This window comes from Meleagris gallopavo, chromosome 5 (assembly GCF_905368555.1).
Source record: "Meleagris gallopavo chromosome 5, MGAL_WU_HG_1.1, whole genome shotgun sequence".
Lineage (NCBI taxonomy): Eukaryota > Metazoa > Chordata > Aves > Galliformes > Phasianidae > Meleagris > Meleagris gallopavo.
The window spans coordinates 30,980,997-31,002,712 of NC_139408.1; the positions used below are offsets into that span (position 1 = coordinate 30,980,997).

Genomic DNA, 21,716 nt, shown 5'->3' on the forward strand with positions numbered 1-21,716 from the left:
CCTTTAAGCTTTGTCAAAATTTACATTAAAATACTTGTATGAGGACTGTGACGTTATGTTTTAAAAAAAAAAAAAAAAGGTGTTAAGTCACAAAATGCGGTAATAAATATTTCATTTTTGATTTTTTGTTAGGCTTTTGTGTTTTTAATTATGCTTAGAAGAGACTGGAGTTACTATGAGAGAGACCTCAAATATACGTCTTCACAAATATTAAGAAGAAAGGTTGAAAAATCAGAAACAAACCTGTCATCAGCACTAAGAGAATAATTGGGTGAAAGAACATCTGTGATAATATTTTTCTGCTGATTATCAATATTATATTCATATCAGATTAAACAAAACTAATCTCTCACCAGCTTGTATTCCAGAGAGCTGTGTCTAATATCTGTACTGTCGCTAATAACATAGAAGCTCTGTTTGAGTTGTGAAGGCCCTGTACAAGACCAGTAAGCCCATGCGTGTTAAGTGTATGTGTCCGTGTATATGTATGTGTATGTGCATGCACAATCACTGCTGTTAAGCTCAGCAATGAGAAATGGCTGTAACCCAGGCATATGTTCACAAGTTTGGGGATGAGAAAAGCAGCTTTGATTTCATGAGAGTTATACCTGTGTGAGGATTGCATAGCTAGCTTCAGGGATGGCTTTTTTGGTTTTCTTCATTTGCTTTCAGAAGAAAGAAAGAAAAAAAAAGAGACCACTTAAATGAAGAAAAATGCTGATTTAGTATTTTAAATGTAAATAGCTAGTGCAGATCCATGGGCGAGGGGTGGTTTCACTTCAACAAAAGCTTGTGCCATTTTGAAGCAACTGAAGGAGAGTTTGAAATGGGATGAAATCATTGTTAGAAACATATCCCTGATGTCATGCTTTATGGCACTGGGGCCCAAAGATCAGGGAAGAGTTCTGCTTTATTTCGAGGAGGAGAAGTGTGGGGAAGAGATAGAAGTTCTCCTAACTTTCTAGGAAACAAATGTGACCAATGGAATCATGTGCAGATCTCTAACCCTTCTCCTCCTTCCTCCTCCTTGTTCCAAATGGCTGGAGTGTTATTAAAACTGTGACTGAAAACTTTTGCCTCTGGAATGTCGAAAGAGCTTCAGCCTCAGAGTTAATGTTTAATTTCTGAGCTGAGTAAGCTGACCCATGCTGCTGGCAACAGAAGGGAGGATGCCAGTGGAATGGATATGAGGATTTATTTAGCAGTCGGGTTCTGCGTTGTGGGCGTCTTTTTAAGGCACTCGTATGAAATGTGAAGGATGATAACTCCATACTTGGCTTTGATGCTCTCTGTCCTGGTTAAAATCACATCGAGCTGAAAGAAGAGCACACCCCGGGTTCCTATTTTCAAATTCTGACCATTGAGGATGCGGAGGATAAGAAGGCAAGGTTTGTGGTGGTAGCACTTTAAACAGGAGGCTTTCTTTTTAATCACCACTTGGTTTTTCTGCAGATCATTTCCTTACAGGTTTAAGAGAAATGATAGAGAATGTCCTTGCGCAGGTGGAAGGACAGGGAGCGATTTATCCATAGGAGATTGTTGGTTTTGTAATGAACCATGAATGTATTGCTGTGTTGTCTTTTATTTTCTTTCTCTTTTCCCCTTTGGGTTGTGCCCTTTGAGAGATGCATTGCTGAAATCCGAGGTACAATAACGTGCAGAGATTTCTCCATCTGAGATTTACTGTTTAGCATGGAGGGTTCCGATTTTGGTATTTTTAAGAACTGCTCAGCTGTCAAAAGCAACCAAAACGAGAATAATGTTTTGACAGCGGTATAGTGTTAAAGAAAATACGCTAGTCTGAATAAAAATTGCTTATGCTGTGGGAAACGAAGGGTAACAGAAGAAACACCTTTTGTTTACACACACACATGTTTATAATCTGAAATCTTCGTTTCTCTCAGTGTGTCTGGGCTGGGAGTCGGAGTCACCGCAAATGAGAGATTTTTCTTCCAGATTTAGCCACGGTTAAGGCGAAGAGAGAAGGAAAGCGGGCGCAACTTGGATGGGGCGCCCCGGCCCCGTCCGCCGCGGCAGCGGGGGCTGAGGGGCCGAAGAGGAGATGCCGGGGGAGCCAAGCGCTCCCCCTCTCCCTCCTAGCGGCAGAGCGAGCGACAAACTTGCCCCACGCCACACCAGGTTTGCCAGGGCCGGGGCCGGAGCCGGGAGGGGCCTGGGCCGGGGCCGGGGCCGGGGCCGGGGCGTCGCGGGAGCGCGCAGCAACGCGCACGGGGCCGCGCCGCCGGGAGCTGATCAGCGGCTGTGCCAGGGCCGCCCGCGGCCAACGCCGCCGCTTTCCTGGGCAGGGACGGGGCAGGGGCAGGGGCAGGGGCAGAAGCAGAGGGTGTCCTGCCCCGCAGGGCTCCACGCGTCTACCCGGGGGCAGCTTCGCGGGTGGTACCCAAACCTTCTGTCAGCATTTATTTATTTATTTATTTATTTATTTATTTATTTTTAATGAAACCCACTGTCCCTGCGCGAGGGGCGGCCTGCTGAGGAAGCCCGGCTTCTCTGAGCTGTGTAGGACCGAGCGGAGTTAAAAGTGGTAGGGGAGCGGCTGGAAGGCAGATTTTAATATTAATAGTTCTGGTGGCGAGAAAAAGAGACAGAAGGAGGCTGCTGCTCTGGGCAGAGTCCCCGCGACAGCGATGATGGATGACCCCGCGCAGCCCAACAGCTCCGCCCCTCCGTCCCTCTCGGTGTCAGAGCCCTTCTACGTGCAGCTTTAGGAATAAAATAAATAAACACAGTCGGCCCCTTCCTCGCATCGATTTATGGATCATTATGAATCAATTACTGCTTTCAATATTTCAGAATTTGCTTATATATAAAGGGAGTCTGCGGCAGGAAAGAAGCATTAATCTTAGCCTTAGAAATGCAGAACCTTCCTGTATGGCCCGACGACTACAAAAAAAAAAAAAAAAAAAGGTTTTTTAACCATTTTCCAGCGGCTGCAGCGCTGGGGAGGCAGTGGTTGCTGTGAGTGCGCACCTCTGCGAGCGATTTTCAAAGCGTTGCGCGTAGGGAATAAGCGATGCCCGAGACTTCTTGATTTAACTCGATAGGAAAAGAGGAAAAAAGAGAGAAAGAAGCAGCGAACCCTATGCCCTTCCCCCGGCAAATACCCAGTGCAGTGCCGTGAGAGCGAGAGGGGCCGGGCTGCGCCGCGGGCAGAGCGCGGAGTGGAGCGGAGCTGCTGCGTGCTGTGGGAAGGCGGCGGCGGGGACAGGAGGGTGCGGTGTTGGGCGCCTCTCGCTTTTTCTGTATTCTCCCATTTGCAGCAGTGTTTGAGGACCTCAAGGTGTTTCTATGGCTACCTTGTGTATGTGGGAGGGTCACATGTGGGGGTGCCCAAGAGAAAAGGCAGCTCTTGGGCGATCATTTATCAATGTCACCCACATAATGATTCTCTCTGCAGCCTTCTATTGATGAGGATAATTACATTAGCTCAGAGTGACTGATCAATGAAAAACCACCAAACAAAAACTTCTTTACTCTCCTATAATACCAAAAACCGATACAGAAATAAGATAGAAGGCGAGGGTGGGATTTCCCTTTCCTTTCCCTTTAGTAACGATTCTTTTTCTCTTTCTCCTTTTTTTTTTTTTTTTTTTTTTTTTTTTTTAACGGACAAGGGAAGGGAAGGAGTATTTACTCGTTGGGCTACTTTCTAAAAGAGGCCCCCATTTTGTGATAAGTATTTCCTCAATCCCTATCCATCGTTCCTCACCCAGTAAAGACAAACTGTTATTTAGAGCATGAACTGCTGCTCCGCTCCAGGACCCAACCTCTGCTGTCCCCCTGCGCGGGGCAGTGCGGTGTTCTGGGCTACACAGACGGAGAGGGAATGCAGATAACTTTTGTCTCACGGTCGCAGTCGCCCATTTGTCAGGTTTTCTTTGGTTTTATCACTTCATAAAGTAGGTCTATTAAAGATGGAATGTTGCCTCCCTGAGATGCTGCTATATCGGTGAAAGTTTGCAATTAAATTACTGTTGCGTTCTTTCCAGAGTTAAAAATCAATGTTTTCTCAATTAAAGGGAATGTTAATGCTGTTCCTTGGCAGTTGTTAAGGACGCCGTAAATTTTATGATGCTGTCTCCCAGCCCCAAGCCCGGGCAGCGGACAGGTTGTGTTCGCGTTGGTTTGGGATTGTTGCTGATTTTGTTCTTTCTGTGAAGGGCCTTCTTCGGAAAACTCGTTTTTGAGTAACAAATTCGACATGCAGAGGGGCAGGGAAAACCGGAGCTGCTCTCCTGTTCTCCCATCGAGCGAAACCCCGCTTTTGGGAGAGGACTCTGCCTCCGCGGGGCTCCGCAGGGCGGCGGTGCAGTGGCGATACGAGGGGCCAGAGAAACGCTTCTGTTGTGGGGATAGGGCACGTTTTGGGGTGTCCGTGGAGCCGAAAGGACTGGGGCTGTGTGCCAGGGAGGTGCGGAGTGCTGCTGGGGATCGTGTCTGGCTCTGGGAGACCTTCACAGCTCCTTCACTGCAACTTAGTGTGTGGAAATCAATGGGAGAGGGAATCAGAGGTTTTTTTTCTCTTTTTATTTTTATTTTTTATTTTTGCCAAAACTTGTTGTCCATACACACTACGGTCCGGTGATGCTCACCGGAGCTCAGTTCGGACCCATTTGCATGGGCTCGGTTCCTGGAGTCGCAGGATCGTGAGATCCGAAACAGGCCCTTACCCGAAGCGTGGTTAAAATCCCCGAAATTAGCCCCGCGAAGAAGCGGTGCAAACTCATTTGATTAAAGAGACCATCAGATTCCTCGAGATTAGGAAGGGAGAAGGCGCGGAGCGAGGTGTATTTATTATTTATGCCGTAGTCCGCGGCCAACACTCGGAAGGAAGATTACAGAGGGTGTTTGAAAGGGAGAGAGGGGAACAGAGCTCGGTGCTCCGGAGCCCCTTCGTTCGGATCCCCCGAGCAGCTCCCTCGGCGGGGAACAGCCCCGCGCCCCACACCGCCTCCGCTCCCCCGAACCTGCGCTCGATTCCGCCTGAGCCCGCAGCGGGCACCGGGGCGGCGGTCGGCGGTCCCCACCCGGAGCGCGGGCAGCAAACAAAGCCCTCGGCCGTCGGGGCCCCGCCGAGACGGGGCTGGGGCCGGGGCCGGGGCCGGGGCGAGCAGCCCGGGGCTTCATTTTCCTACCGATCCGCTTCCCTAGGGTGGAAACGTTTCAGAATCTATGAACCTCGAGTGGACAAATCCCCGTTATTAACACGGGACATGGACGAGTGGCAAAAAAACTGAATGGGAACCGCGCGGCAGCTTTGGGAGAAACTAACGATGTGCTCCAGCTCTTGCCATTGCGGGAAGGAGCGGGGGGGAACCCCTCTGATTAATAACTAGCAGGGTAATGTTGAGGGCTTTTTCTGCCCGATTGCCTTTTTGAATTAGAGCCGATTTCTTCACACTTCAATAGGGCCTGTCTCTTTTAAAATGACTGACAGATTTGTTTCTCCTTTTTTTCTCTCCCTGAGACTTAATGATGTAAATTTTCTAATTAGTTAAATCACGTTGCTTAAAGGCCTTAATATTTACCGGGCCAGGACTGATAGTTGCGTTCGGATCTCTCGAAATAAGAGGAGAAATAACGTTTGGCTTTTTGCAGAGGGAGGGGGCCGAGAGGGAGGGCGGGGAGGGCTGGGGAAATGTAGCGCAAAATAAGAGCTAAAGTTCAGCCCGGAGCTTCTTCCCTCCCCCCGCCCCAGAACCCGCTTTTATTTTTCAATCAGCTAAGATTTAATTAGGAGCCCCCGGCCGGACGATCTGATATTTTCTCATTAGTTTCCCATCAGTAATCTTGAGTGTTAGATTGGCTTAAAGGTTGTCAACATTTGACCAATTTTATTTAAGGCAAAGAAATCGCGCATTATAGCTCCGGGACCTGAGATCCGAAAATAAATCCTGCCCGGATCAGCGGAACTAACAGGCGAAAAAAATGTTGACAATTCATCGTTGTATTTAATAAGTTGCATAATGTACAGTACACAGAGAGGGAGGCGAAGGACTCTCCGCGCAGCCGACTGCGCGCAAAAGGCACCCGCGGGGCAAGCGCCTCACCGGGGCGCTCGGGGCGGGCTGCGAGCACCGGGAACTCGGAGGGGGATCCGACCTGGGGCTGCGACTCGGAGCCGGGATGCTTGAGGACGCGTGCGGTGCTTGCGCGGTGCTTGCGCACATGCGGGAGCGCGGAGGCGGCGTGCAGGGCGCGGGCTGCCAGGCGCAACGTTGGAGCGCCCCCTGCTGGCCACTAGGCCGCTGCGCCGCGCCGGGAGGAGCGAAGCTACTTCGGCTGCTGCGGGACGGGAGGGTTGTGCGCGGACTGCTAACCCACGGGTCCTTTTTTTTTTTTTTTTTTTTTTTTTTTTTTCCTTCCTGTTTCTTTTCTTTTTTTTCCCCTCATATTTTAATTATTTTATTATTTAATTATTGTATATTCTTTCTACTTTTTTTTTTGTAAGTTTAGTTTATTTTCATTATCGCCACTATTTCTATTTTAGACAGCCCAAATCCTCCGAGAACGGGGACAAAATAGCTCCCGCGAGTCCTTCCACTCATTCTGCGGGGCTCAGCAATCACAAACTTCCCCAGGACGTCCTATCCCGCATGGAGAACAAAAACGGCCCTTATCAATGGCTCTAAAAAGAGCGTGACACGGTGCCGGCAATTTATGGGGAAAGCCTGGGATTTTCTGTTTATTGAAAACACAACAGGAGGGGTGAAAGCAGCTGATCCGATCCGCTGCGAGGTTTCATCATCCCGTGGCAGCTCGAGGAAGCCAGGCCCGACGCCCCCGGGCCGGACCAGGAGGACTTCACCTATCGGTTGGAGGGGATGTGTCGAGAGCCGCAAAAACAAACAAACAAACAAACAAAAAAACCCAACAACCAACCAAACAAACAACCATAAAATCGGGCGCGATTAAAGAGGCAGCAGAGCCTCTTTGTGCTGTGAGGTGCTACAGGTAAACATTTCTATCTGGCAGGATTGCTTTACCCGTTAAAATATAGAAATAAAATCAAAGCATCACCATCAAACCCGGTTCAGGTCTGTGCCAAGTTCGGTCAAGGCAACGCCTATGGAAGCTGGGGCTCGCTGCATCGAAGCAGGAGGTGCTCGAATATATTTTCTTTTTAAAAGGTGTAGGGAATGGGGGAGGGTGGCAGAGAATATTTCTCAGAACACCGGGAGATACCTTTCTTGAAACAAAGGCAAAGGGGAATCATCTCAATTGCAAATCCGCCAGGCAGAGAGCAAATAACAATATTTATAGGAAGGCGTTCGAAAATACCGTGCGCTTAAATAAAGCAGCGAACACTATCTGCAGTTGCTACAGAGCAGCTTAATAAAAAATTAGCCTCACTGACAGTCTTGTCAACATCTTAAGTAAATTATCATAGCGATGGTCTTTGGAGAAGAGAACCCGCACTCCTCGCTAAAACACCTCCTATCATTAATCTTAAACCACTTGAAGATTATGATGGAAAGAATGGGATCAGTAACCATTACCATCTCCAATTGCTGTTAAAAACTCCGCTGTTTATTTTTGCAACCAAAGCAAATGTAACTAGGAAATGCAGAAAAGGGAAGAAAGGCAAACACTGAGAGGCAGAACAATTGAGGCGAATCCTGTTGCAATCTCGATGATAAACACATGGAAAAGGCTGTGACTGCTCTGCGGATTGCTGGAATTTGGGGAGACATTAGGAAAATAAACACACCGATGGCTCCGCACCAGCGGTACATGCAGTGAAAGGTAACTCCATAACATTAATTGCATTTTCCTGAATATTCAGTGTTTGCCTTTATCTACATCGATCATTTGACAGAGATCGAAACTATTAAAAGAGTGCTCACACATTTCACTGTCCATATCCGAAAAAAAATTCATTTCTAGACTTTTTCTTATTTTTTTCCTCGAGATTTCTATGTGCACTCTGTGTCGTTGCCACAATAGTCAGAATAAAGTCCATGGCGTAATTTTAATAAGGCTCTGACACACTCGAAACGTTGGCTCAAGGTGAAATCTTTTCAGAAGAGATCTGTGGATTTTGTTGCAGTGTTTCCTCTTACAGCATCGCCCCTCTTTGAAATGATTTTTTACAGCAGAAAAATATTGTATGTATTTCTGTTAAACTAATTCCAGGATTTGGCGGCAGAGAAGGCAGAATCTGATGCTTTAGGGGCACTGGACCTGAAAAGCTATCGACGGAACTTTACACCTCCAATGACTCCACAAATCGATGTGAGCCGGGCACACGCCTGAATCCAATCAGACTCGGGTTTTTTGAAGGTATTCCTCGAAACGCCAAAGTTTACACGAAGCCTTTAAGAAGAGTGGTGCAGCCCGGCCGGCCCTCCTCCTTCCCTCCTCCCTGGCAATAAAAAGAAGGGGCGGCATCAGGACAGGGCGACGAGAGCTAAAATGAACCCCACCATTATTTTCTCCCGACAGAACCGCATCTTCCGCGGCGCCTCATTCCAGCATCCCCGCTCGGGGCTGCCGCTCTCCTCCGCAGAGCGCTGCGCGGGCACTGCGCGGTGCGCAGGTAGCGCGGCGGGAGCCTCAGCCGGAGCGGTGCTGCTCGCTCAGCCCCCGCCGTGGCCCCGCAGTGACCCCGGCCCGGGGCTGAGGGAGGTGAGAGGTGACGCCTCGAGCCGGCGCAGACCTGGCCCTTTTAAAGCCACAGCTAATCAGTCCTTCAGTAAATTAAAATCTAGGAACCGGAGGGGAAGCAATTTCGTTGTAAAGAATTACGGGGCGCGCACCGGGAACGAAAGAGCACCGAGGGGATTACGCTGCTGTCCGCGGCGGAGGGGTTTGTGGCAGGGGAGCGGCTGCGCTGAGATGGTCTGAGAAAAACCATGCGCGTCGTACAGCCGCGCCGGGTCCGCACGGTGCGGGTCCAACACGCGCGGCCCAATAGCGCGCGGTCTCGGGTTGTTGGGAAACTTCAGCCCCATAAACCGCACGGCGGGATGGGGTCCCGGGGCGGCGGGCTGCCTCCCAGCCAAAGGCTCGGCGCTGCGTTACAGCACGGGGAGAAAGTAAAGTGGAACAGGTGATCAAGTTTCCCGTCAATTAATTTGTCCTCAGTTTCAAGTTTCTCTTTAATCTCTCTAAGAAATAAGGGATCGCTGCTGAACGGTGCGTACGTGAGTGCGGGTGCGTCCGTGTGCACGCACACGAGCGCGGAGCGAGCGAACCGGGTGGCCTTCAGACTGCGGGGAATGGGGAGAGGTCAATCGCTCCTCTTCAATTAGGAAAGTTCCCCATTGTCCTGGCACCCCGTACTTGTTAATAACTGCGCAGAGTCAGGAGAAGAGGAATAAATGTCTGCTGCGAGTAATCTGCTGTAATTATTTCACTGGGTTAACGTGCAGTGGCAGTGCAATACGGCCACGAATGAGATGCAAAGGGAAAAATAAAAAACAAAGCCTGAGGGAGGAATATTAGTATTTGGCGACATAGATGCTCAATGGATTGTGGTGAGGAGCACCGAGCTCTGATAACAGCGCTCTGTTCTACCCAGATTACACAGAAACTTTTCTTTCCCATGAGCTCCAGGCAGCAAAACGCTGTTTGGGGAGACCGCGAGCCGCTTTCCGGGCTGCCGCTATAATTAATTTAGGTGTGGCCATCCCAGATCCGAGGGAGAAGGAAATGATTGATGCCGCCAGAACCCCCTTCCCTTACGCAGCCCCGAGCAGCTCCCGACGCAGGTAAGCTGCCGCGTCAAGCTATTTTTAACCGAACAAAAGACGGAGCAAACAGCTGACGTCAGGGAGCAGCTTCCCGGGCCGGGGGGGAGTGGGGAGACGACGACAGGACGGGACGGGACGGTGCGGGCGGCAGCGCTGCGGGGGGGCAGAGCGAGGCTGCGGGCCACGAACCCAGCCCCGTTCCCTCCGACACCGTAATCCCCGGGGGGCGGTGAGGTACGGGTACGGCGCTGCCTGACCAGGGGTGCTCGCCCGTGGCATTGCCCTGCTAGGCGGCGAGCACAGAGAGGGGCGGGGGAAAGAGGAGGAAGAAGGGGAGAGGGAGACCACCGAGCCAGGGGCCCTCTCCCGGCTTCGTGTGATGCCCGAGAGCTGCCGCCAGTACGGAGCCCGCAGTCCCCGCTGCCCGTCAGCTCCTTCGCGCCTTCCCTTCCCCTCCAGCCTCGACCCCCTCCCCGCTAGAGTCACGGAGCCGCGATTCATGCGGCCGGTTTAGTTAATATAAATAAACCCACAAAGATTCACTGGCATCGACCCGCAGGTTTATTAAGGGCATCGTTACAGTGGCCGCTTCAGCCCCCGCACGGCCCGGGGGTGAGGGGAGGCACAGCCTCTCACAGCCACGGTCACCCCCCGGCACCTCGGATCTCCCCGGTGGGGGGAGCAGGGCTGGAAGCTGCCGTTGTCAGTGCTGATTGTTAACCCAAATAATAATAATAATAATAATAAAAAGAAATCGTTACAGCTGTGTGCTGGCGGAATATGGCGATTACTATTATTGCCAATCACGATTAGAAATAATTATCCAGAAAGCATGAAGGGCTCAGCTGCCAAGGTGTTTTGAATAATCGCTTTGGAATGAACAGCACAACATCAGGTTCACACACAGGGATGGCTGCACACCTCCAGGTGTAGGGGTCTCTGAGGGACACCTTACACCAGTGGGCTCTAGTGTACCTGTGGAGCTTCATTCTATCCCCCACTGCAGGATCCGGATGCCTGCCCCACTCCTGAGGGTATGAGAAGCTGTGCACCGAGGGCTGGGCTCCCTCTGTCTTTAGTAACAGAAGGTTAGCAGATTAGAGGGTAATGTGGTCACAGTTGAACCCCACTTGCTCCATTTACATCCCAAAGGCCACCTCATTTTGAATATTTGAAGTGCTGTGTAACCAGGGGGAGGTCACAGGTGATGGACAAGTTCAACATACTTAGCTCAATTACCCAAGTTTCATTTCCAAATAGTATTCAATTTGATCTTCCTGCCTCCCTCCAAATTATCTTAGAAGAGGAAAAAAAAAAAAATCAAATGAAAACAGACAATTTAAGCCAAATCCTGTACACCATTATTTATATGCAAAATGATTTTTGTGATATATACTCCTGTTAATGGTTCTGGGATGCCAGATCTTTCCAAGTGGATTTACAAACCTAGCCATCAAATTATTTCAAAGGCAAAGCCTATTAGGGACAAAAATAATTATGAACTTCCAGAAGCTTTATAAAAAATAAGTTTCAGAATGTTGTCTCTTTAAATTTTACTTAAGTTTTGTTTTTAATTTAAGCCTGGAGGCACAGTAGAGAGATACGCAGCATCTAATAAGGAGTCTGGGAAATAATGCACCTTAATCTGGTGCTGAGCTATTTCTCCATAAAATATAGATAAGGAATCAATTCATAAGCACAAATATCTGCTAGGACCAAGTTTTAACATAACGTTTCACATGAGCATTCTTACATGCATTATTAAAGAGATAACAAAATCGCTTCAAATCAAGCCCCGTACAGTCACATCTGGAAATGCTCTTTTCTGCCTAATTTTCTTTTTTTTTTTCCCTCTGAAAAAAAGTTAGAAGAAAAACTCGTCTGTCCCCTTATATATTAACTGTTACCATCAGCTTTTAATCAGCAACATGTATCGTTACATTTACAGAATCCCTTCCACACTGCCTCTTTTGGATAACAGTAACATGAAGATAGTATCTGCATTCATTTACAGAATCTGATGGTAAAACCAAAACCACACACAACTAGCATATACATTGCTTTATGCACACAGACAGGCATGTAGATACATAGACACAACACACATACATGGAAACAAGTCCTGGCCGCGCGTTGGAAAACGTAATAGAAAGTATCTGTGCAGTTAACCAGACCGTAAGTCAGACACCATCAGATAAGAAGCGGCTGAGGGAAAATTAGTTTAAAATCAGACACAGCTAATTTCTGCAGGTACTGGAACCTCAGCAAACTTTGCCCCAAGATATTTAATCACTGTCAGTTTTAAAGGGAGCTCTCTGGGGTTTGAGTCAAATAAAGTATTACCTCTAAGCCATGAAGGGTTAACGAACTGCCACAAGTTGCAAGCAGTTCATACAGTTGGGTTGATTGGTTTGTTCTGTTGGTTTCTTATTGTTGTTGTTGTTTTTTTTTTTGCTAATGAAATTATATTCTGAGGGCAAAGATAAAGGATGTCTCTAAGACCTGCTGGTTGTTGCTGCTGTTGTTTTAATTTTCTATTTGTCCTCTTAATGGAAAGGTCAGCAAAGTATTTTCCAAACAGAAACATTGAAGATTATTTAGGAAAAAGCAAAAATAAACGACAACAAAACAAAAAACCCCAACCCACCAATGTCAGTATTGTTTTTCAAATACTCTGGAGTTTTCTGAACAATTCTGATGTACTCACATCCCTATCACAACTATTTTCTTTTTACTGTTGAAAGTGAATAGTCAAGCTAAATTGATGCTTTACATATATCCTGTCTCAATTTGTAATATACTATTCTCTGTAAGGAGATAATTTGAAAAAAAAAAATACAAAAAAGAATAAGCTATACCACTGACAACAATTTACTTAAATTCACAAACCTTGAAATTGATGCATCTCCTATCAATCATAGTCAGAAGCCACAGTAAAACGCATCCAACATTTGTGTATCAAAAGCAGGACTAAAAAAACACCCCGTTTTGTTCAATTTAAATGTCCTTCAACATGTTGTGATTTTGTACTCCGATATTACTGGGAGATTTTCACTATAGGTTACTTTGTACTGTCAAACATGTGCAAGAGAGTAACCTTGCAAAATTAAAGTCTGTGCCATTGCACAGCACAGATGTTTGTTCTCACTCGGTTACTGACAATGAAATACTTATTAAATAATAATAAGGAGATATCGACTTCCCTATTCTGTCGATATGAAGATCTGTTGATCTGTGAGGTTAATATTGATGAGGCAGTGCAAGGTAAATGTTTCATCAGGAGGAGAAATAAATCCCAACACCAGCACAGAAAAAAAAAAAAACAACAAACAAACTATGCATGTATGTAGAAATGAATCCTTTTTATACTTATTAGGTATGGGAACACCAGTTCAGCCTATGAGCTAATGCTGAAGGAAATCCTTGACACTACTTTCGAGAAACGTGTTCCCAAAAGTGTCTATCATAGGTATTTAATACTAAGCTTAAATGATGCCATGCGCTTAGAGCCTTTAGTCATGCTGTTCTGAATGGCACATTTCCTTTGAGTGTTACTGGATGGCTCCACGTACGCCCTCAATATTTTTCATTTTAAGGAGATTTCTGTTTGAGTTGGAGAAACGGGTTTTTTTTTTATTTTTAATACGATGAACTCTCTGTCAAAATATTATTTATATTTGTTGTCTCAGCAGAACATCTGTGAAAGTTCCCTCTCTTTACCCTCTGCCACAGAAGACAATAGTACACAGCTTCGAACAATGCAAAGAGCCATTTAACTTGATGGGTCTGGTAGAAGAAGCCACTTTCTCGTTTATTATTATCTTTAGATTTTCCTTCATTCTGTTTAAGCTCGTAGCTGCTTTTTTAGAATAATATTCCACCAGTCAGGTGGGTGTTGGACTTCAATAGCATTATTTTGGTAAACTATTTTTAATGAATAACATATACATGTGTAACAATCTGTATAACTTGCTTCTGCGTTTCTGTATAAAAACTAAAAAGATATGACCCTAACTTGTAAGACAGTAAGAGTCAACTTTTGGGTAGAAGTGCCAAATGATGTAAATTTCAATTTTCCCCTTTTGATTTTTACTTACGGCCTTGGTGCTGAGCAACTTTCCCTCTACTGTTGTTGCTTGCAAAGGGAGGGCTCTGTCACTCTGACCCAGAAATCACTGTAGCTGCCCCATTGGGCTATCTTGGTCTGACTCATGGGGTGGAAGAGCCTTTTGTACAGCAGCCTCCCTGCTGCCTGCCTGTAGCACAAATGCTGTGGCCTGGCAGGGAAAGCAGGGCAGGCACACAGGGTTTTCTCTTGGTGAGATGGTGCAGGAAAATCACTTGACTGCTGTTTGTGCTGTTACTTGCCAGGCTGGCAAACTGCTGTTCTGTTCGGAGATCACTCAGGGGGCCAGATACTTTTTATTTTGTTGCTTGTAGCACGGGAGAACTTTTATCTGAGAAAGGTAAAAAAACATAGTTTCTTTTTTTTGTTGCCTTCATGCTTTCTTGTCCTTCCCATGCTTTCTCTCCTGTGCGTGTTCAGTGGAACACTGTGTCTAAGGCCAGGATCCTGTTATAATTCTCTGCAAATTCCTCTGCTCACTCCAATATCTCTTAAAGGATACGAGGTTTGGTGTGTTTATTTTCTGCCATGCTGACTGTTTCTGTTTTTTTTTTAGGTGTTTTTGTCCTTTTATCTTGAGAATCTTTTTTTTTTTTTTTTTCCCTACAATTTTCTGAATATCTCAGAATTTCTGCTTAAAAGGAATCAGATTTAGTTGGCTAATCTTAAAAAAATTCCATTAGCTAATCCTTGTACTACACTCACAAGAAAAGACACAGTTAAAGCTTTTAAGTCAACTTGAGATTTCCATAAAGTTTGCTAATATTTTCAAAACTTTTGGACAGTTTGTTGGCATGCTTTCTGCTGCCCTTGAGGCTCTGGGACAAGGTTTGCCATGGGGATATAAAAACTAGACTGGGGACTTGTGCTCCAAAACCGATTTGCATGTATTTGTCTCAATGCATCTCTCTAAAACAATAATAGATTCTCAAATCTGGGAACAGAAAAGGATCCAGCAAAGAAGTTGAGTACTTTTTGTAGTAATTACACTTGAGAAATAATATCGTCTGACACCACTTGGGTACCCCTACAAGTGCAAGGTATGTTCTCTATCATGTTCACCTTAAGACACTGAGTTAATTTTCACTTCAGTTTCAAGGCTGGGAATTCCTTACCTGCGTTTTCTACATAGCAATAAGCACAGTGATGGAACAATTGTTCTGCTAGCGGGTTAAGCTGAATAGGAGAAAAAATAACTAATAGAGTAATAACTAGGGGGCTCCCGTGTCCAGTTGTATACTTCACAAAACAGATTGCAAGAGAAGGAAAAGGCAGCAAACTGTGTAAACTGAGTACAGATAACTCCCATGCTGTGAAAACCCTTCTACCTTAAGAACACTAGCAATGAAAAGGTTACAAGAAAGGGGGTAATAAAAATATCAAGAGAAACGAAATAGAAATAGGTTTCTTTGCAAGTAGAGAGGCCTCTTTCTAATATGGTGGCCTTATACACAAGTACATTTGTCTTCCAGACCCTCTGCTGTTGATTAGAATTCTGATGCCACTGGAGGGGTTACGATTTTGTTGAGTTTCTGGATCTCAATTGCGCTGTCAAGGGGTCATTCTTTCTGGTAATAAGGTAGCTAGTGGCCCCTGGGAGAGAAGGAAAACAATTGACTCTTGAAAGCAGAAACATATACTGGAGTCTAGAGTAGATTTCTGGCAATGGACCAGGTCTTTTCTCATAGCATTTGTCATTGTAGTAATGAAAAAATTGTGGGAGTTCTACAGGTGGCTGAAAGAGGAAAACAGAGTACAACAACAACAGAAAAGTACTAGATGTAATTTATTTTGGAATTATATTTAAGAGCAGGTTGTTTTTTGTTTGTCACACTGTTGGTTCACTTGTTAGAGATGTGGATCCCATTAGATAGAAATATGTTACTTATTTTAAAGCAAATGATTATCAAATGACTAGACTTCAAAACATTTTTTTGCTTTAATTTGAAATGAAGTCATTTGAGTTTGAAACATATGCCTTTGCTAAATGCAGAATATTCTGTTGCCAAAAACAGACAATTTCATTTTGAGTCCACTGCTTGCGAGCACTGTTGATCCTGGATGTCACTGACAATATGAGTCTTGGCAATAAATCGTTACAGAGGTCAATGGTAAAGTTTCTCTTATTACCAGTAGGTATTTTAATTTAATTTTATTTTAAATTCTTATTTTGTCAAGTCAAAATGGTCTTGCCACAGCTTCATATTCAACTAGAACAAATGCTATATTGAATTTGATTGGTTTTGGAAGTAGTATTTCACTCTATACAAACTGAAAAATAAATTATTCTGAGATCTGAATGTAAATATTTTCTGCATCTTTCTAAAAACTGGTTTCATTATTTCACAGGCTATGTTACCAGGCTATTTTTGTTGTTGTTTTTGTAGTATAAGCACACAAAAAACACATGTGCATGCATGTGTATGCGCATTCCACCACACAAACCCATCACTGCCAGTATAAGTATAATTTGACATGTGATTTATATCATACTTGCAAGATTTTAACGTGGATTTCAATTTTATTACGAGCGCCAGCACTGCAGCTGCATACATGGATTCCCCAAATCCTGTATCTGAAGTACGGGATTGTAGCAGCTTGAGACTTCCTTGGTTGTCAATGGAGAAATAAATGGTTGTCAATGGCATGCCCAGAGACACGCTTCCCTGACGGTACTTGCCTTTCTTCACTGACTATAGAGCAAGCCCAGAGCAAATACATTCCTAATTTAGAATAAATGACTGATGTGGACTGCAAGGAATCCAGGCAGGAATGTGCAGACACACTGCTGTATCTGTTGCCATCACCTGCATGTCCTGGGCTGAATAAGAACTTTCAGTTTAGGATCTAAAATGCTTCACAGAAATAATAGTGTGTGAAGTTTTTCACAGAAGAAAATTTTGACGTCTGACTCAAGAAGTCAGACATCCAATCCGCACTGGTTGTCCTGTTTTACTCCAAAATCTACTCATTCAACTCATTTGTCTTAAATGAAGTAAGCTGAGGAGGAGGACTTCAAGACAAAAGTGGGAGATAAATTGACAGGTGGGGGCGCATTCATTACAGAAGAAATTTAGATACCTGAATTAGGAGAGGTGACCTTCTGATTAGCATGTTAGGTGCCTAGGTCACTTTTTAGACAGCTAAAAGTGAAAGAAATCAAATATTTGCTAAAGGATTTGTGTAAAAACATGCAGAAACAAAGGCATTTGCAGATTTAGGGTAAAAAAGTAGTTCCACTCTTGCCTGGTAAAAAAAAAAGAAGACCACTTCCTGCCTTATCGCATTAGGTAAAATGAAAAGAATAAAGAACATGTTGAAGAAGCCTTAATCTCACTCTATACACAGTATTGTACAACAGACCGTGGAAGGAAGAAAGAAAGATGTTATTCCTAAAGTACTGTAGGAAAGGCTGGCTGTAAAAATGAATTTTCCTCATGCCCATATCCGGGCACAGGGAAACTGGAAATAGATATTTCCACTTTCAATACAGCTTCCCTCTTTCTTTCTCTCATATACATGCATGCAAAAAATAGAGGTAGTTTTGTATATACATTTCAATGTTCAAGAGTATGTCAGGTTTATCTTGTTTTCCTCTTGTTCAAAACAGCTAATGAAAACTTATTTGCGTACAACTATGTAGTATTATGTTTTATTCCACTGTGAAAGCAAATTTAGAAAAAGCTCTAGTTTAATTAATGTAACCTTTCACTCTAAAGTTCTTTCCCCTGTTACTTAAACTAATTGTATAGTATGATGTTATACTTACTGGAAGAGAGCTTTAGACCAAGGCAGATTATTTTAACTGGACGTTTGTACACATTCGCAATTACATTTGTAACTCAGCATCCTCCATTGCATCATTTGCTTAAAGAATATGAATGTTGTTTTCAGACCTTTGAATTTAGAGCATCTGTTGTTGTAGATAAAAGTTTATTTGCTCATTAACAAAAAAATCTCAACAGGTAATATTGAAAAAAATATCCTGCTGTCTACAATAACACAGTAGCAGAAAAAATTGAGTGCTGTAGTTAGACATAAGACAAACTAACTGGTGACATGCTCTATTGTGAACTAAGCTCCATCAAATTGTCAAGAGGAATTAGTTCGTAAGCAAGGCTTAAGAACATAAGAATGTAAGACTGGAAGGCACAACCAGTGTCACAGATTTGTAAAAGAAAAGAATTTGTTAAACAACATTCCCATATGATCCCACAATTTTTTTCCACCTCACCTTCTCTGAAACTCCCTGCTGGTCTGACCATAGGGTGAAATTCCATTTTTACTGCAAAGCTGGCACCCAGCATTTTCTGACTGTATGATCAAGAGGTACTGACCAGACACCAAAGCAATTTAATATCTGTAGGTGCATCAGTTCACCCTGACCTATATCTTGGTTCTAGTTGTTGACTGACTGAGCAAAGAAAGATGAATAGTTGTTCTCCACTCTCTGAGCATCAACAAATGTATCAGAAAGAATAAAAATCCTTCCTGACTATTTCAAAATCTCTTCTAATAGCATAAATACAATCCATACACAGCATAAATATACATTTGATGGATATAATTTAAGAATTGAGAACAAGAGCTGCTCTGCTGTCCTAAACTCTTACAATGGCACTTTCAGGACTTCCAAACAGCTGGTGTCCAGATAATTTAGACATTTGCTGGCAGAATTGCATAGAGAAGTGTGGAGGAATCCACTGCAAAGGCCCAAACAACTGAGGCCTGTGGTGATTCATCCAACCCGCAAGGAAAGCAGCTGTTTTCAGCAGAATCTACAGCTTTTGGGTGGACTTACTGAGCCAGTACCCTTTCTTCTGTAGAGCTATTCAAGTGAGCAGAGTTACATATGGGATGAACTCGGCTCTTTAGGTATGGGAGAAACCGTTCCCAGTACTGACATATGGATATTAGCACTCCTTTATGCATGGCTTAAAGACAGGCTTTAGGAATGTTTACAAGGTGGGAAAGACAATGAAAGAACATGTAAAATCATTTCACCCTGATTCATCTTTGGAAAGGATTCCACATGCTGATCTCTCTTCCAGTTGGCTGCATCCTCCAGAAGCCTTTCTTCCGATTATGAACCTCTCATCCCTTCCACACCAAGGAATTTGGGCTCTGTCCAGTGGAAGCCTAGGAAGAACATACATATTTTCATACAGGAAGAACATATTTTCTCTACACTCCCACATGCTTCTAGTCTTGGGGACTAAGGATAACACTGCTGAAAACTGCATGTGAACAGGGAAAAAATTCTCAGGAGCTGGTATGAAATAGATCTCAGCAAATCCTTCCTTTATCCTTACATATGTGAGCTCTGCCCCAGTTCTAGAAACTAAAGCTCTAATTTCTTTCCTGGCAGTTAAAAAATGGCAACTATATCCCAGCTGCAGAAGGACTGTAATGAATTCAAGCCATCATTCGAGTGTCTCATTGGACACTGTGCCTATTCCTAAGGAGATAATGCACCTCACAAGTCCATTTAAATTAAAACAATGAACTGAACCAAGCACTGTATTTTTATTCACAGAGGACCAACTGCCTTTCAAGGCTGCAGAATGTTAAGAGCTGTAGTAGAGTTACACAGCTAGTTGAACCAACAACTTTCTTTCACGGATGCAGCAGTGCAAACAAGGTATTTATTGGGCAATGGCCACCAGAGGAACTGCCCATAACATTATACTGCTCCCTAGACACACCTCGGTTAGAGCACTTGCTTCTTTCACCAGGTGTTCTTCGCATTCCTGAAGGCTGGTACCGTGGTGAAAAGGTGTTATCCAAACTTATTTTATACTTTCTCTCTTTATAAATGTGGGGTGTTTGCCATTTCTGTAGTGTGATAGAGTAGGCTGTGGGAAGGTCCCAGCTTTTAATGATACAATGGCACAGTGTCATTCCTCAATCAGAAGTTTAGCTTTAACACAGATATGCAACCTATTACAATTAAACTCACAGCAGAATTTGGCCAGACCTTCTCAGCAGTTTGTCACAACTAGTCTTGGTGTGTGAAGCACAGAAAACATCTGGATATATGGGAACAAATTCAGAACATTATTTTCTTTTGGCAATCATATTTTTCTGCTGCTACTTGAGTTAATGATTTTCTACTAACACATCTTCAGATATTGATTTTGATATATGTGCTCAGGAGAGATGGGCTAGCTGCTTGGTTTGAATCTTGAAAATGAAGTATCAAGACTGAAAACAACAGGAAAGTGCTCAATTTTGTATGCCTAAATATATTACAGAAAACAAGTAAGGAGGTGATATTTCTGAAGCAGCAGTGATCTAAACGATCACCTGTGAGTTAAAGCTTACAGGTTTTATGCTTCATTTTACAACTGACACCTGAATAAACTCTTTTTGCACAAATCATCTCTTAAGTAATGCTAATCATTACATAGTTTCTTCCTGAAACTTAATTCATTAATGTTCATGAAATACAATGAGACAGATAAAATGTATTAGGTATGTGAAAATTATAAGGGCTGCTACACCATAGCAATTCTACAGGGATCTTTAAAAAAAAAAAAAAGGAAACAAACTCTTGTATTTCACATAATACTTTTGCTCCTGAAACACTCCTAAGGCCAACTGAGGTAAAAGCAGATCTCAGATTTATTTACATTTGTACAAAGGCACCTACTGATAGATACGTGCACAGGAAGTAACAGCCATGTCTGATTGTGCTAACTCTCCCCATTAAGAGAGGAAGATGAAAAGGAATAAAATGGTGTTTGGCAATGGAGAAATGCTCACTCATGACTTCTATTTCCTTCAAGAACAGTTCATTAGTGCAAACACTTGCAAATTAAGCAAGGTCACTGACGCTCTCAGTGGTGCGCTGAGCAAGACCAACACAATCAAGCCAACGTCAGTGGAGGCATCTTTACTTTTACGTGTGAAATATCTAAAAAAGTAAGACTCACAGCTTTGGGAAGTGACTGCAGACCACAGAGATCACTGACATACTCTTCACTGCCTTTCAGCAGGCAGACTCTTCTATTATTTTCTTTCTCCCTATCTCCTACATTCCCTACACTCTCCCACCTCAGTCCTGATGTGAGATGTCTTCTTGAAAACAAAGTTTCTGAAGATGCTAAAAATTCGGAAAAGGAAATACTTTAATCTAATTTTCATTAAGAATAAGCAAGGCTTTGAGATGCGTAGGTGTAAGTTGCAGGAAAAATGTAACATTTGCTTTATATTATAGTTATTTAAGCAACAGAAGTTAGAACCCAGAAGAGAAGCATGTCTTGCAGATGGTAGCAATGGCACCCTAGAATTCCCCTTGAATATATTTATACATTTTCATAACCCCTTGTTCTATATGTTCCCTTTCAAGCAGCATGTAGGGAGTACAGAATTTTGTTCAGCGTAATATGAAGAACCTCTATGTTATCTCTTCTATTGTTGCTTTTTTTACCTCCAGATGTTCAATTATCTATGAGAGTACTCAAGGAAACATAGGTATGCTGTATTCTGTACTGAATCAGTTTAATTGAAAAAATAAAACAGGATGTGTACTGTAAGGGAATTTTAAATGAACTCCCTAGCATATTCATGGATAAACACAATGGTTTTGTATTCTAGTAGGATATAAGATACTGTTGCTAACCGATTCCCACTAAGAAAACAGTGAACTTAATACTCATATCAGAGCATTGCAGGGAACCAAGCATACATCACAGATTACATTGGAGAGGACAGCAGGCTGCACTGTCACCCACCGAAGCCCCATCTCCAATCATTTTATTCTTTCAGAGACGATGAAGTTCTTATGCTTATGGAAACAGGCCACTTGCAAGAACAATCTGATCTTATACAGTAACCCGTCATGCTTGATTGATGCTTAGCACTAGCAGAAA

The 21,716-nt window shown here is 43.9% G+C and overlaps 1 protein-coding gene across 24 annotated transcripts in view; it reads left to right on the plus strand.

The window, feature by feature from the left end:
* LOC104911154 (uncharacterized) overlaps positions 1–21,716 on the plus strand; it is a 143,570-nt gene that overhangs the window by 42 nt on the left and 121,812 nt on the right. For 20 of the 24 annotated variants that reach the window (XR_014883596.1, XR_014883597.1, XR_014883594.1 and 17 more), the window contains exons 1-2: positions 1–1,388; positions 1,957–2,139. The exon at positions 1–1,388 is cut by the window's left edge and continues 42 nt beyond it. Coding sequence is in view for 19 of the 24 variants with exons in the window: in XM_085225108.1 (XP_085081234.1) it covers positions 1,367–1,388; positions 1,957–2,139 (205 nt within the window). In the remaining 5 variants the exon portion in view is untranslated. The other 4 variants (XM_085225118.1, XM_085225125.1, XM_085225120.1 and 1 more) reach the window with 3 other exon arrangements.